Raw genomic sequence first — 17,116 nt, forward strand, 5'->3', positions numbered from 1 at the left:
CGATAAATCTTTATCGATTTGCAATCATTCATTATTGCGAATAAAAATTGAAACATGGGATACGTAAAAGGGGATAAGAGAATTAATTATGTTATGATATCGATCATTGATGTTTATTATAATATTTCTTTAATAATATTAGAATTAACTATATTTCGACCAATGCTTTAAATTTTCCCAATCTTTGTTAATTAAACAATATACAATTTAATCCAGAATCGAATGAATGATGAAAATCCAAAATATTAAATCATCACTTCGATCGTTGCGATCTTTACGGACAATAATAATTATTTTAATACTTAGAATCACAGATATATTTTATCCGTGTTACTTTATCTGTCTACTTGACTATCTAAATATAATTTGGGGGGGGGGGGGATTGTGAGAGAACACGAAGTAAAGGAATGGAATTATATATGCAAATAATTAGCATAACGAAAGGCTCCGTGAATTGTTTAATAAATAATCAATTTTAATCAATAAATTAAAATACTTTCATAATTTAATATTCCGCGTTAATGTATATTTTATAATGTATAAAATATTTCGGCAACGAATTATCGATAACACGGCGTTCGATTTTGGCAATATAAAATATAAACAGTAGCGTCCTGTACGTTACCGCTTTGTTATCATTCGCACAGTGACTCTGGAGTAATAAAGTAGTGGTGAGAAACGCTTCGTATATTGTAATTTTTTTACTAAACACGATTACGATTAGTATCGAAACATAATTTACTATATATATTAATAAAAATTAATTAATTAAAAATTAATTAGCGACATGAAACAGTATCGCAACGATAAATCTTTATCGATTTGCAATTATTCATTATTGCGAATAAAAATTGAAACATGGGATACGTAAAAGGGGATAAGAGAATTAATTATGTTATGATATCGATCATTGATCGATATATATATATCGTTTATTATAATATTTCTTTAATAATATTAGAATTAACTATATTTCGACCAATGCTTTAAATTTTCCCAATCTTTGTTAATTAAACAATATGCAATTTAATCCAGAATCGAATGAATGATGAAAATCCAAAATATTAAATCATCACTTCGATCGTTGCGATCTTTACGGACAATAATAATTATTTTAATACTTAGAATCACAGATATATTTTATCCGTGTTACTTTATCTGTCTACTTGACTATCTAAATATAATTTGGGGGGGGGGGATTGTGAGAGAACACGAAGTAAAGGAATGGAATTATATGTGCAAATAATTAGCATAACGAAAGGCTCCGTGAATTGTTTAATAAATAATCAATTTTAATCAATAAATTAAAATACTTCATTAATTTAATATTCCGCGTTAATGTACATTTTATAATATATAAAATATTTTGGCAACGAATTATTGATAACACGGTGTTCGACTTTGGCAATATAAAATATAAACAGTAGCGCGCTATGTTTCGGCTTTGTCTTTGACTCTCGAGTAATAAGGTAGTGGTGAGAAACGTTTCGTATTGTATTGTAATTTTTTTACTAAACACGATTACAATCACGTTCTACTTGAAAATCTAAAAATAATTTAGATTATGAGAGAATACAAAGTAAAACAATCGAATTATAGATGCAAATAAATAGCATAACGAAAGGCTCCGTGATAAATTGTTAAAAAATAATTAATTTAAATCAATAAATTAAAATACTTCTATAATTTAATATTCCGCGCGCGTATATTTTATATTACAGAAAATATTTCGGCAACGAGAGAATTATCAATAACACCGTGTTCGACCTTGATAAACAGTATCGCGCTATTGTTAATACGTTACACGACTTTATTATCATTCGCACAGTACCTTGAGCAATAAAGTAGTGACGTTTCATATATTATCAAATTCTTTCTTTCCATAGTCGACCCTGGCGATATAAACAGTACCGCGGTAATGTTCTTGACTTACGATCATTCGCTCAGTGGCTCTTGAGCAGTGAAGTAGTGATGTGAGACGTTTCATATATTATCAAATTCTTTCTCTAAACACAATTGCAAGTGCAACGAGGAACTTTTCGTGAATAAGTGTAAGTGCAACGAGGATTAAAGTGCCACGAGAAAAGAGCGAAGGAAGCAAAAGAAAAAAGGAGGTTTTGGAAGTGGATGGATCAATAAGATATGATGTAAGTCATTAATATAAATTATTTATCACATTCATTATTTATTATATCGTTGTGTCCCCGCGTCCCGTCCCGCTGAATGTATTCGTCACCCGTTGAATTCTTTCGAAGAAGATCGTTTCCGCGCGCGTTGTCAAGATGTTATAAACAACGACTGTTAGAGAGTCTGAGCCCAGCTGTGCGGACGCGCGTTTGATCCGTTTTACGAGTAAACATTTATAAAATTTTTTATTAATTAATATTTTCAGATACTTCTTATATTTTATAAAACATTTCATATATTAATATATTTATTTAAATATTTTATATATAAAAATATAGAAATTTTTTATTTATCATATTTTTAAAAGTTTATATTTATAAGAAATATAAATTATTTTGTAATTACGCGATTTATAACATTAAAATATATCTATTTAAAAGTAAAAATTAATTGCGCGCAATGATTAGTTTTAAAATCAATTATTTTGAACATTGCTTTATATAATAGATTTTCTTTCATTTTTTATATTTTGCATATTTGCGCGAATTTAAATTTATGTACTGTATTACAAAATAAATTTCAAATTATGTATTATATTATATATAAAATTATATATAATATTATATATAAAATTATATATAATATAACCCTCCCATGGGGTACACCTTGTCGCGGTGGGAGGGCTTAGTACTTGGATGGTGCCTTGAGGTTTATCTTAAATTTTTCTATTTATGATAAATCTTATGATGCCTGAAAGGGAAGCTAAGTACCCTTTCGCGTCGTCGGTGCCGTCAACGTGCCGCGGACGGCAAGCGCTTCGTTACCGCGTTTTCGCGTTGTAGTATTCTCGCGTCGTCGCGTTTTCGCGGAACTTTTGGACTTTTCCATATAAAATCCCAATTTCATTTATTGTCACGAGTCTCTACTTCCGATGCCAACTAACTGGGATGTTTCGAGTTTGCACACTTTGCTATGCAACGTACACTCGTGCTTCGTGCTTCGTCAAGTGATTCGGCCCGAATTAGTTAGAACTCGATCGATTGCTCGGAATGGTCGTCAATTGGTCCCTTCTCTTTGCTCGTCTACAGCCACACGCACTGCGTGTGTTAACCCTGTCGAGGAGTCGAGTGGATTCCCCTAGGCACGATTTTCGCTCGGTAAAAGGGGTTGCCTCCCCATTTTCTAAATTGCTGAATGTTAGCATTTAAAAAATGTGGGTATCCTCTTCTTTTGCCGTCTACCAGCCTGGTGTAGCCATGTCCTGCAATCGCGGGAAACTTCGTGTTCCGGGCGAAGCACCTGAAATCGTGCTTAGCGGGTCCAGGTTCGATACGAGATAGGATAATTATGCGCGAAAAAGAGTTGGTGAACTTCATTTTCCTCTATTTCCGTCAATCGTTTCGTTTTCTTTCCGATTTGGGCTTAGTCCTTGCTCGTTGTATCGTTGCATTCCTGACCTGTTGACTCGAAGTAAGTGTTGATTCTCGTAAGTGAAATGGGATTTTCGCTCGTACCGAAACCGGGAGTGCCGTTCAAAGTATATACATATTAAGTATATACATCGCGCGATCAAATAGAAAATTTTTTATCGTACCGAAATAGTGCGGGAACCGTTTAGTATCGCGCGTAAAAAAGCGAAAATAGCGATATAAAAATATCGCTCGTGAGTGCGGGAGTTCCGTTAAGTATCGCGCGCCTAAGACTGAGAGGAGAAGGAGGCCTAGGAAAGGCATCAGGCTCCGGCAGAGCAATCTTCTGGTAAGCAATTTATTTATTTGTAATTATATATTAAATATTAAATATATTTATTATAATTTAAATTAAACAATTAATCGCAACAATTAATTTGATGTTTTTATTTATATTTTTTTATTTATATTTAAATACGAGAGAATTAAAGAAAAAGATTTTTAAATTAAAGCTAGAATATTGTAAAGGTGTAAGCTTTTATAAAGTTATAAGAGAATTATTTGTAATGTTTTTTAAAATTTATAGAATTATTTTATTAATCTGCTATTATTATATGCATCGAATATAAAATTCAATGTATACAATAATTTTTGAAATATTAATTATTTTGAACGCTGCTACATTGGAATCTTCTTTTGTATGTTATAGATCGATGCAACAACCCTGATGATCTGAGAGGAGGAGCAGGCCTAGGAGAGGCATCTTGCATCGGCGGAACAACCTGATGGTGAATATTATTATTTATATATTAATTGTTGTAAATCGTTAACTTGTTATAAACGAACAATAATTCGATTTCATTATTCAAATGAATTAAAGAGAAAGATTTTTATAAAAATCATATAAAATTTTCTATTTAAAAACAGTTTCAAAAATTTATAAAATTTTTCCATGCGTGTTTATCTGCTTATTATTTTACACATCGGATATAAAATTCCGCGCGATAAAAATTTTTTAAAATATTAATTGCATTTTGTGAGCATTATTATAAATGAATTTTATATTTGTATGTTACAGACAACTAGCTTCGATAACAACAACTCCGCTGTTGCGCATCAGTGCTGGTGAGTGAAAAAAACTTTTATTTAACTTTAAGGTAACGGATTCGTAGAGATTGCAGATGCAGATGTAGATGTAGATGTAGATTGTAGATTGTAGATAAATCCGTTGCCTTAAAATGGATGAGCTATGATGGATTAAATTAAATAAATTAAATAAAATAATTTAATTAAATTAATTAAATTAAATTAAATAATTTTAATAAGTTTTTTCGAACTTATGCTTTGCATCTATCGCGAAAATATATTGAAATATTGATTTAAAAAAAAAGAGATCAAGAAAAGATTCTTTTGTAAAGATTTTGTCTAATTTATTAAATAAAGGACACGCATTAACAATTATCAATTTTATCAATTTTTGATGCTAATTTATTCTTATAATACGCACTTATCTTCTAATTGCTTATAGCTCATTTATCGTAGAATTTGTTTGTAGATATTGTTTTTAAACTTTATTTTAACTTAATATAAAGCCAAATGATTAATTAATTAAATAATTTGTATTATGATAAATACACACATTAATTTTATATTTTATTATAAAATATAATTTATAGAAATTTGTAAAAATTTGTAGTAATTTGGCTTTATTTCAGTTAAAATAAAATTCGAACGATCGTGAAAACGAACGATCGTTACCAAATGAGCGTAAATATTTCACGCTCTTTTGCTGGTAATTATCCGGCAAAAGAAGGAGTAATTATCTCCTTCTTCGATCTCTGATTAGAGATCGAGAAAGAAAGTGGCCAGGATCAACGAAAGGTAGGTTCAACTGGCCTGAAGAATACGGTTAGGGCACGCGGTTAGGGCACGCGGTTAAGGCACGTGACTAAAATATATATACATGATTATAGGTGAGGTGATGATTAGAGATAGGTTCCTCAAATCTCGAATAATTTTAGTTAATCAGGAAGCAGGGTTGTTATGGCTATTAAGTAAAATCATTAGAATTCTTCTATTAATATTAGGGTTGTTAGAGCTCTTAAGATCATTAGAATTCTGTAATAGTAGGATTGTTAGAGCTATTAAAATTAGAATCCTTTAATAGTAGGGTTGTTAGGGCTATTAAGTAAGATTCATTCTTTCTTTTAATATTCCAATAATCCTAAGGGTAAATTAAAATTATTTTCATTAAGTTAAATTTATTTTTAAAAACGTTGTAAAAATAAATATAACATGTTTTAAAAATAAAAATGTTTTAAAAGTGAAATTTAAATTGTCAAAATTATCTTCAGAAATATTAAAGAAATTGCATAATTATTAACGTTTAAGAAATCTTAACATGTTATATTTTATTTTAAAACTTAAAAATATATGTATATTAAATTAAATATAATATTAAATCCAAATGTTAATGCTATCAATATCAAATTATTATATCGATGTTATTAAATATTTGAATAATTGGAATATTATTATTTGATATTGATAGCATCATAAATTTGTAAATTGTAAATTATAAATAGTTATAATTGTATTTTAATTATAATCTAATATTGATATTTTAATTGTAAAATACAATACAATTATGACTATAATTATATTATATGAAATTGTATTTACGATTGTAAATTCTTATGTAAATTACACGAAAAATTATCGAAACTATACGTATAATGATTACATAATAGTAATTAACATAATAGTAATTCATTAAATTAAAGTATTTGTTTCTAAAGTATATATTTTTGGAATATTCATAAAAGAGTAACTGTTTGTATTTTCATGTCAAAGAGTCAATAATAAATTCGGAAAATTTTTATATAAAATGTAAAAATTCGATGCTAAATTAATGATTAAATATAAACATCATAAAATTTGACGGACGTTCGGTACAGAATCGCGAGTCAATTATTATAAATTTAATTATATGCTTTAATGTTAGCTTTATTTATTTATTAATTCCATATCGCGCGGAATTAAATATTCTTAAAATAAATTATTAAATTATGATTGCGAAAATACTGTGTTTTTTCCGTGTTCTCTTCGCGTCCTTATACAAGATTATCATTTTAACAGAATAATTTTATCGCTGTCCGTTTATCCCTCTCGTCAGATAATATTCCTAAATATTGCTAATTAAATATAAAGATTTATCGAATAAGAGAGTGAAGATTCGATGTGATAAGTCAACGATTAAATATTAGCTTCACAAAATTTAACGATCACCTTCGATATTATAGAATCGCGAGTTAATTATTACGAATTTAATAATTTGTTTTTTCAGTTATATTTGTATTTACGAATTTCGTATCGGAAAATATTCATAAATAAATTAGTAAATTACAATTGCGAAATCACCGTGTTTTTCCCGCGTTCTTTTCGCGTTCTTAGACGAGATTGTCGTATTAATAAAAAAATTATCGTTATTCCTTCCGTTAAATAAACGTTAATGAAAGTTGCGTGGCTCGTACCGCCGAGAAGTCGAAACGATTTTCATCATGGAGAATTATTTCTCACCGGTTCTTGTGAGATCCATTCGCGACGTCTAGTTCGGTGCCCTGTTAAAAATTGGGAATTTTTATTGTAAGATTGGAACTAATCCCAGGTTTTCCTGGCAATTTCCGAAAGCAATGATTTCGGTAGTAAATCAACGACAAACGCCATACGCTTCTTTAATGTCGAATTAATTTAAATAATATATATTTAGATGAGAGAAATGTATCTTTTCTTTTCTTCGTTAAAAATGTTTTATCATTATTAGGATTGGTATTATTATTGTCTAATGCCAGAAAGATTTAATAGTAGATTAAATGTGGATATAGCGTTGTGTATAAATTTTTATTTTTCAAGTAATTTCATATTGTGATTAATTTTTCTTAATTTTTTGATAAAAATGATTACGAACGAATATATTTTTAATTAATATAATTTGTTTCTCTTTTGAAAAATTATTTCTAGGTACTGGGGATATTAACATTAATTTTTAGTTTCTTTTAAGAAACTATTTGCAGGTATTGGACATCCATCGCCATTTTGAAATATTAGTTTTTATATATATATTATTTTCTAGATATGTATAATAAAATACATGCACAAATTCACGTATCCAAAATATTTTTATAATTTTTATTAATGTTATATACTATATATACTATATTTTATTGTTATATATATTATATATACGCGAAATTATACATGAATGTTACATAAAATGTGCGAATATTTGAAAATTTTGAGACAAATCGAATGGGTACCTATATCAGTAAGATATTGATTAAAAGAAAAAAAAATTGTTAGTTTAAACGTTATAAGAATCTAGAGAATTAATCTAGAATTATTTAAAATTATTTGATTTATTTTATTTTGCACTATTCGAATTGAAATTTTTTAAATCTTGCTGATATCGGGTTCGATTTGTCTCGCGCGCGCGAACGGTACCCCAAATTATTGTGTTCGCACATTTAACACAAACTCCAATGATGCATGTATTTTATTATTTATAAATATAATCGTTCGTAATCACATTTCTATAAAAAAATCGTTATATCCATTTAATTTTCAATAAAGAAATATATTTCTTAATAATGAAAGAACATGTTTTCTGATGTGCATATCAATTTCGTGAATTGAAGACAATGACGAATAATAATTGTTTCGTCGTTGATATATTCCTGAAATCATTGCTATCGGGAATAGTCCGGAAGATCCAGGATTCATTCCTTTCTACAGTGAAGTTCCCGACGTTCAATGAATCACTTAAGTTTTCTTCGCAGATTGATCTTGCGAAATCTGATGTAGAAACAAGATTGTTAATCGTTCTCCATTTTTAAGATCGCTTCTCTTTTTATCGGATATTACCGGTATGTCACTCGCGTATCTGCAATTGAATATTTTGAATATTATCGATTTATTTATTCGTCGCGTTTTATCGCGAATTTTAAATCGCGATTTATCTTATAAAAATTCGCAAGTAAATCGGTCGGTGAATTGCATATTCGCAAACATTACAGACCTTAAATGATTGTCGAAATATTTTCGATTTTCTATATTTACGTGATAATAATTATATCGCGCTCGTGTCTATTGAGAACTTCTATTATTATATTATAAAAATTATACGTATCGCGATCAAATATTCCGCATTTTATCGACTTATTTATTCGTTGTGTTTTCTCGCGAATTCGAATCGCGATTTATCTTATAATTTAATCGTTGACTTATACATTGAAGCTCTGTTTATCTTTCCACGTCTTTGAATATTGTTTTTAATAGTTCGTGCAAAATGCTGGTAGTGCAAATATTTTCTTATATAATTTAAAAGACGATCGAACGAGATAACTTTATTAATGACTGTTTTAAACGTGATTCTGTACATTATTTAAATCTTATTAAACTCTACAATTACATCGATTATTAGAGGGACTTTGAAAATCATTCGTTCCGTTATTTTCTATTAAACGTGGCCACAACGCGATTTTTAATTATATTTTAAAGTTTATAGAGCTCATTTCATCTTATTCAGCTAATCATGCGCGAAATAGGATATGTATTTTATTCTCAATTGTGAAATTCGTATAAAGTCGCGTATTAATCGCAAATAAATCGGACAGTGAATTTTATGTTCATAAACAATACGGATCATAAAATTATTTGCCAAAATATCTTCGTCTGTCATCATTTGTGTGATAATAATTATATCGCACGCGTGTCGATTGATGGTTTCGATTATCACATTATAAAAATTATGGGTATCTCGCAATCGAATATCCCGATTATTGTCGATTTATTTATTCGTCGCGTTTTCTCGCGAATTTTAAATCACGATTTATTTAGTAATTTAATTGTTGATTTCGAAGTTTATTCTATCTTTTCATTTTGAATATTTCCTTTGATAATCTATACAAAATGCGCCAGTAATGCAAATACTTTCTTTTACAATCGAAGAAACGATCAATAATTTTATTAATGACTCTTTTGATCACGATTATTTATGTTATATAAAACTTATTAAATTCTATTATTGTATATTTATTATTAATAATAAATGTCGCGTAATTAATCTTCGCTGATCAGTCTCGTCTGGACTATGTAAAAATTTTTAGTAAATTTTATATTATACGTATATTTTGGACATTTTCGTGTAATAAATTATTCCATGTAATAAATTATTTTGTATTAAATTTCGAATTATATTTTATATTAAATTTGTATTACATTTTGTCATATATTTTGTAATATGTATTGAACATAAAAATATTATATTAAGCATAAAAATATTATGTTGATATGAAAATTATAATAAAAATATATATAAATAATGTTAGCTATATTAAAATGGAATATATGAATTCTTTATATTTTATAAAGTAAGAGACTTAAAATATTTTGCGACATCTATATTTTTCGAGTCTTAATTATAAAAAGTTCAGAAGAATCAGTGATTAATTTGATAAATTCTATACATGTATTAATAATTAAATTTTTAAATAATTAAAAAAATGATTGATAAATATCAAAAATCAGTTTACTACTAATTAAGAAGATTTATAGAAATACGGTTAAAAATGTTTTTATTCCACAGCAGGCATTTTGTGTTTTGTAAATAAAAAGATATAAATATGACAATGAATATAGAAAAATATTTATTTCATCTTTGAATATTACATCTTTCGCGATTGAATAATTTATTTACTATCACAATTTACATACATAAGTATCTTGTTATACAGCACTGGTGCTACCGGCATTTCATGCACATAGCACAGAACAAAACCAGAAGTTGTGCACATTATATATTACCCTCTGAGAATATTCACGGACTCTGGCTTTGTAGTTCATGTCCACGTTTCCAATGTCCATAGAGGGAGTATCGCTTTCAGGGATCACCTAAAAACAGGCCATGACATCTCTCAGTCTTCTCTCTGATTATACATTGCGAGCCAATCTGATGATCAATATTAAAAAATTAAAGAAATTTCGTCTCTAATAAACTCGTTTAAAAAATTTTAGATTAGAAGAAACTTATAAAGCGAAAGATTCCACAGTTTTTTTAATTTTGAAAAATTTATGTACGTTTGGCCCTCTTCAATAGAGTACTTGATCTATGCTTGGACTTGAATGACGTCACATGAGCTCTCTTGCCCTCTTTTGCTGTCGACGTGCTCCGCATGCGGGAAAAGTGAGGTTAGAAGGTCGCAGACATGGAGCTCAACGAGGACCTACCGAGTAAAAAACTTACGCACAAGGAGAAGAAGAAGCTGAAGAAGCAGCAGGAATATGAACGAACGATGGAGATGCTGACGAAAGCTGGCTGTCAGGGTCATAGTGAATTGGAGTCTAATTTCACGATCTCGCAGAGAGAGACACAGCAGCGTGGCAATCAGCAACTGGACCACGCGGTCGACATCAAGGTGGATAATTTCAGCATAGCAGCCAAGGGCAAAGAGCTCTTCACCAATGCCAGTCTCCTCATAGCACAAGGCAGACGTTATGGCCTGGTGGGGCCTAACGGGTACAATATTCTTTATTATAAAATATATTATAAAGAGCTTCAATTCCTTTATTTCTTTACTCAAGAGATCTGAAAAACCTGTAAAATGATGATTTAAATTTTTTGTAAATATATTGTAGTATTAAACATATATCTAAAATATATATTTGTATATTATAGGTTATTATAATATATAATATTACTACGATATTATTTTATGTTTTATTTTATATTAATTGTTTCTCATAGAAAATATATCACGTTTATCTTATTACAGTCATGGCAAGACTACCTTGCTCCGTCATATAGCCAAAAGAGCCTTCAATATTCCAAGTACCATAGATGTTTTATACTGTGAGCAAGAAGTTATAGCAGATGATACTCCAGCTGTAGAAGTAGTTCTCAAAGCTGATACAAAGTGTACAGAGCTTCAGGCGGAATGTAAAAAATTAGAAGAATTGACTGAACAAGGAGTAACAGATGCGCAAAACAGACTGCAGGAGGTTATTATCATTTATTTTTATAAACTTTGAATGTTAGAAAATAGTTATAAAATTTAGAAAATAGTATAATTTGTCACTTTATTATCCATCTTTTTTTATGTTGAATTCCATGTTTTTTCTAAGTAAACTTTATAACTGTGGAAATAAATATGTATAATACAAATTATATATTTAGGTTTATGAAGAATTAAAAGCTATTGGTGCTGACTCAGCGGAGCCACGTGCCAGACGAATCCTTGCTGGTCTGGGATTTAATCGTGCTATGCAAGATCGTCCGACAAAGAATTTCTCTGGTGGCTGGCGAATGCGTGTTTCGCTCGCAAGAGCACTCTTCCTGGAACCTACATTATTGTTACTAGATGAACCTACAAATCATTTGGATCTGAACGCGGTAATCTGGCTGGATAATTATCTACAGAGCTGGAAGAAGACTCTGCTTGTTGTATCACACGACCAAAGTTTCTTGGACAATGTATGCACAGATGTGATACACTTGGACCAGCAAAAGTTATTCTATTATAAGGGAAATTATAGCATGTTTAAAAAGATGTATGTACAAAAGAAAAAAGAGATGGTAAAAGCATACGAGAAGCAGGAGAAACGATTGAAGGATCTTAAAGCATCCGGTCAAAGCAAGAAGCAAGCTGAAAAGAAGCAAAAGGAAGCTCTTACTAGGAAGCAAGAGAAAAACAGGACGAAAATGCAGAAGCAAGAGGAGGACACTGGACCTACGGAATTGTTGCAGAAACCAAGGGAATATATAGTAAAATTCAGTTTTCCAGATCCACCACCACTTCAACCTCCAATTCTTGGCCTTCAAAGTAATTAATTTTTCTGTATTTATATTCATCGTTGTATTATGTTTATAACATTATAATACTAGAAAAATTAATAAGAAAGAGTTTGCGCATGTACAAAAGAAAGAGGGAGAGAACAAAAACTTTATTTAAAAATTCAAATTAAATTATTAAAATATTAATTTTATTTTTCAGATGTAACTTTTGCATATGAAGGACAGAAACCGTTGTTCATCGACGCAGATTTCGGTATAGACTTAAATTCTCGAGTAGCTATAGTAGGTCCTAATGGTGTCGGCAAATCTACATTCTTGAAATTACTAATGGGTGACATAACGCCTCAGAAGGGAGAAATCACAAAGAATCATCGATTGGTAAGTGTAAAATCGTACAAATTAAATAATAAATTATCCTTTCATCATTTGATAAACTCAATTTTTTAATGTAAAGCAAGGAATATGATTTTTCTTAATAATATTTTCACATCCCGGTATTTTTGTCACAAATTAGTTTACTCTTTGCAGAGGATAGGAAGATTTGATCAGCACTCTGGTGAGCATCTAACTGCTGAAGAGACCCCGGCGGAATACTTGATGCGATTATTCGATCTTCCATACGAAAAGGCGCGCAAACAATTAGGCACTTTTGGTCTTAGCTCTCACGCACACACGATCAAGATGAAAGATCTCTCGGGAGGCCAAAAAGCACGCGTCGCGATGGCTGAGCTTTGTCTAAATGCGCCAGATGTGCTGATTTTAGACGAACCGACCAATAATCTCGACATAGAATCCATTGACGCATTGGCTGACGCTATAAACGAATATAAAGGCGGTGTCATCATCGTCTCGCACGACGAACGATTAATTCGGGATACAGAATGCTGCCTCTATGTGATTGAGAACCAGCAAATTATCGCTATGGACGGCGATTTCGACGATTACAGGAAAGAATTGCTCGAGAGTCTGGGGGAAGTTATCAATAATCCCAGTATAGCTGCAAATGCTGCTGTTTTACAATAATGGTTAGTCAATTAGTAATCGATACTTTGTTGGCCAGATGCAAAAATGATCGTTGAATCGCGACCGAAAAGCCTTCAAAAGGACATCTGTTCCTAAAATCGCTAGAAACGAATTTTGTATTATATGCCAATTATATGAATTTAAAATTAAATCTTTAAAAACATGAAGCTTGTGTTGGCTGATTGTTTTTATTTATCTCGTTTTATGTTGATCAATTTACAATGATTAATATTAATACGCTTAATTATATCTAGTTATTTATAGAGCACGAAATTATAAATTTATAAAAATTTCATTTTTATAAATGGGGGGACTATTAAAGAAATATTATACTGAAAAATCTCGAAAACTAATCGTAATTATTATCTCTATAAAAATTCTCTGATAAAATATAAGAACTATATATACATGTATATATATCCAGAAAAAATTCCATAAGAAATATAATTGATATATTTTTAAGAAAGAAATGTATCTAGGTATAATATAAAAAAAAAACAATTTAACAAAAATAAAAAATAAATTGTTTTATTAAATTTAAAAAAAAATACATTTTATAATACTAAAAAAAATATATCTACTTTTTCTGCTATTAAATATTTTTCTTTATTTTGATAGCTTTACTTTTAAATTAAATCTTAAAAACTTAAATCTTTAAAAACTGAAGTTTACGTTAACTGATTTATATTCATGTTTTTAAAGATTTAAGATATTAAAAATACTGAAAATAAATTATTTTATTAAATTCGAAAAATACATTTTACAATACTTATAATATATTTATATATATTATATAGTGTATTAGGCAATTAGTAAGTAGATATCTTGTTGGCAAGATGCAAAAATGATCATTGAATCGTGACTAAAAAGCCTTCATAAGGATGCCTGTTCCTAAAATCGCTAGAAACGAATTTTGTATAAGCCAATTATAGGAATTTAAAATTAAATTTTTAAAAACGAAGCTTGTGTTGGCTGATTGTTTTTATTTATCTCTTTTATATTGATTAATTTACAATGACTAATATTAATATGCATAATTATACCTAATTATTATTAATGGATTAATATCTTAAACACACATTAATATTTAAAATTATCAAAATGAGGAAAAATATTTAATAAAAGAAAAAGTATACAAGCATTATAAAAATATATATATATTACGTTCTCCAATAATCTTTATCGTACTTAGTGCAATGATTCCAAGAATTTTTTATTTTTGAATGCATATTTTTTTTACAGATTTCTAAATTTCTTTTAAATTTTTGCGAAGTTTTCAATTACCTACATAACAATTATTAATAAAACAATTTATTTTCAGTATCTTTAATATCTAGTAATGAACTAAATGACTTTTTTATTGAATTCTTTTTGATCATTTATACATTCATCTACTATTGATTTATCTGATGCTCTTAAATTTCGTTGACATATATTACTCGCCGGTATGAGATTATTAGATGTAATTTTTAAATTATCACAAGATTTTTCAAAATCAGTATTAGCAATATTAACATTGAAATTTTCAATAACTTCTAATAGATTTTTATTATCATTATTATTTATCTGTTGTGTTTCTAGCTGCGTTTTTATAGCCAAAATTTGAACCTAAAAATTATATAATTTGTATACACATTTTACATACAATTTCTGAATGAAATACAATTCTTTTTTTTTAACTGACTTAAAGACAGTTACTTACCTCCATAGACATTGCTTTAGATCGCCAATAACGAAGCTGCTTTGATATATGATGATTTGCTTCTTCTTGTATTAACATTTGCATAATTTGTCTTTCCATTTTTTCTTTCAATTCCTTTAATTCTTTTTTCGTTTTGGTCACCAATAATTGAGCATAACTAAAAGTCATATGTATGTCTAATTTTTATGAACATAAAATAGAAATAATTTAACAAAATAAAATTTTTTAGCTTACTTGAAACTGTCATCTGTAGATTGTATTTCTTCCACTTGATTGTTTCTTTCTATTTCAATTTTCAACTTACCCTCAAGATCAAAAATTCTATTTTTATATTTTTTCAAAAGATCTGCATTCTCCTGCTGAGCATCAATTACATCAGTTTCCCATTTCCTAATTAATTCAGTCTTCTCTGTTCTTAATAAGTGGATTTCCTTCATTTTTATATTTAATGCTTGTTTTGCTTCCTTGTATTTAGTCTGTAGTTTTTTCATTTGACCCAACAACATTTGTCTGCGATCTTCAACTTCGGCGAATAGAGAGTTGCCTGAAACAGAAAATCAATTTTGAAGAAATTTATAATTGTTATATATTATATATTAGACTAAATATCTCTCTCATACTTTACCTTTACATGTAACACTAGCAGGAGTTACTTTCAATGACTCCAATTCCATACGATTAATAGCTAATTCCTCACGCATGTTTTCTAATGCTTCATTTTTTTCTTCTAATTGTTTTGTTGTTATCTATTAAGAGATATTTTCAATAAGAATTTTACATTGTAATTAATAAATTAAAAAATTTACATATGTATACTGTTTTACTTTCAAGAGATTTTCAAGCTCTTGACATTGAGCCTCCATATTTGTAAGTTTCTCTTCTAATTGTTCCACATTTTTTTTTTCATTTTTAAGAAGTATAGCTAGCTCTTTGTTTTCTTCTTTATACATTGTCACAATATCGTCTGTACAAATCGAATCATGTGGTTGATTTAAATTTCTCAATCTTTTTAATTCCTCACGTAAATCTGTAATCTCTTGTATATTTTGTGTAGCTTTTGCTTCTAAATCTGCAATATAATTTTCATATTCTTCTTTTTCAACTCTATACCTAACATACAAAAAAAATAATACATAACTGTATCAATGTACATATATTGATGACATGTAACATAAATACAAAACTAAAAAAAAATATATTCATTTATATATTATTAGAAATTAACTAAGTCCATCATTAAATAATCACTGATAGAACAATTATAATTTTTGTACTTTTCTTTCCTTTCGGCAAACATTTTGTTTATTTTCGTTGCATGTTGATCAGCCGATTGCTCCAAAGCCTCGTTCCTTTCTTGAAGCTCTTTATTCAGTGCTTCGCTGGCTTCCAGCTTGAGTCGTAAAACATGCAACTGCTGCAGATAACACTCATTTTCATGTTTTAGTTTCTTATAATCATCCTGAATCAAACTCTCCTCCAGACGTTCCTCGACCTTTACATCAATCGCACTTTCGCCACCTAAATTTGGCAACTTGGACATCTCGCGATTTATTTCCTCTTTTTCTAATTTCCGTTCAAATGAGACGCGAATGAAATGATTATCGACGATTATTTTTATACAAATGGATTTCTGCCCCAGAAGACGGAGCACCACACACACGGTTATATTTATTATTTTGAATATTCAAATTTTCGGCTATGGTTAGGCCATAGATACATATGTGGATAAGTTTGGCATCGCAATTTTTACGAATGAACTTAAAAGTGCATTCTAATTGGCTTCACAAGTATTTCAATTGATCGACCAATCAGGATGAGAGACTCTTCGCTCCGATTGGTCAATCACACTTCCAGAACTTGTAGCGTCGACATGAACATAGTCCAAGTAGATTCCTATATCTTAGGTGAAGATAAGAATACTATATTCTTTACTATGTCTATGCTTGACTTATTATCTACGTTAATATTCAGTTTTTAATCGTTGTTATATGTGTTTTTAATCGTCAA

General features: G+C 29.1%; 2 protein-coding genes across 2 annotated transcripts; one reads left to right on the plus strand and one right to left on the minus strand.

Moving 5' to 3' along the window:
- The first annotated feature begins 10,701 nt into the window (after positions 1 to 10,701).
- LOC145975547 (ATP-binding cassette sub-family F member 1) lies at positions 10,702 to 14,368 on the plus strand. The gene is made up of 5 exons (XM_083106105.1): positions 10,702 to 11,109; positions 11,366 to 11,591; positions 11,767 to 12,412; positions 12,584 to 12,762; positions 12,913 to 14,368. The coding sequence occupies exons 1-5, from the start codon at positions 10,799 to 10,801 to the stop codon at positions 13,405 to 13,407; spliced, it is 1,857 nt and encodes a 618-aa protein (XP_082962231.1). The 5' UTR covers positions 10,702 to 10,798; the 3' UTR covers positions 13,408 to 14,368.
- Positions 14,013 to 16,819, minus strand: Spindly (spindle apparatus coiled-coil protein 1 spindly). Its single transcript, XM_083106106.1, has 6 exons — positions 16,384 to 16,819; positions 15,934 to 16,219; positions 15,735 to 15,855; positions 15,344 to 15,653; positions 15,110 to 15,266; positions 14,013 to 15,015 (listed from the first exon to the last, which is right to left on the minus strand). The coding sequence occupies exons 1-6, from the start codon at positions 16,647 to 16,649 to the stop codon at positions 14,752 to 14,754; spliced, it is 1,404 nt and encodes a 467-aa protein (XP_082962232.1). The 5' UTR covers positions 16,650 to 16,819; the 3' UTR covers positions 14,013 to 14,751.
- Between the last annotated feature and the right edge of the window lie 297 nt (positions 16,820 to 17,116).

This window comes from Camponotus vicinus, unplaced genomic scaffold (genome assembly GCF_025532165.1).
Source record: "Camponotus vicinus isolate PSW18456_S1 unplaced genomic scaffold, iyCamVici1.0 SCAF_8, whole genome shotgun sequence".
In the NCBI taxonomy this organism is placed as follows: Eukaryota; Metazoa; Arthropoda; class Insecta; order Hymenoptera; family Formicidae; genus Camponotus; species Camponotus vicinus.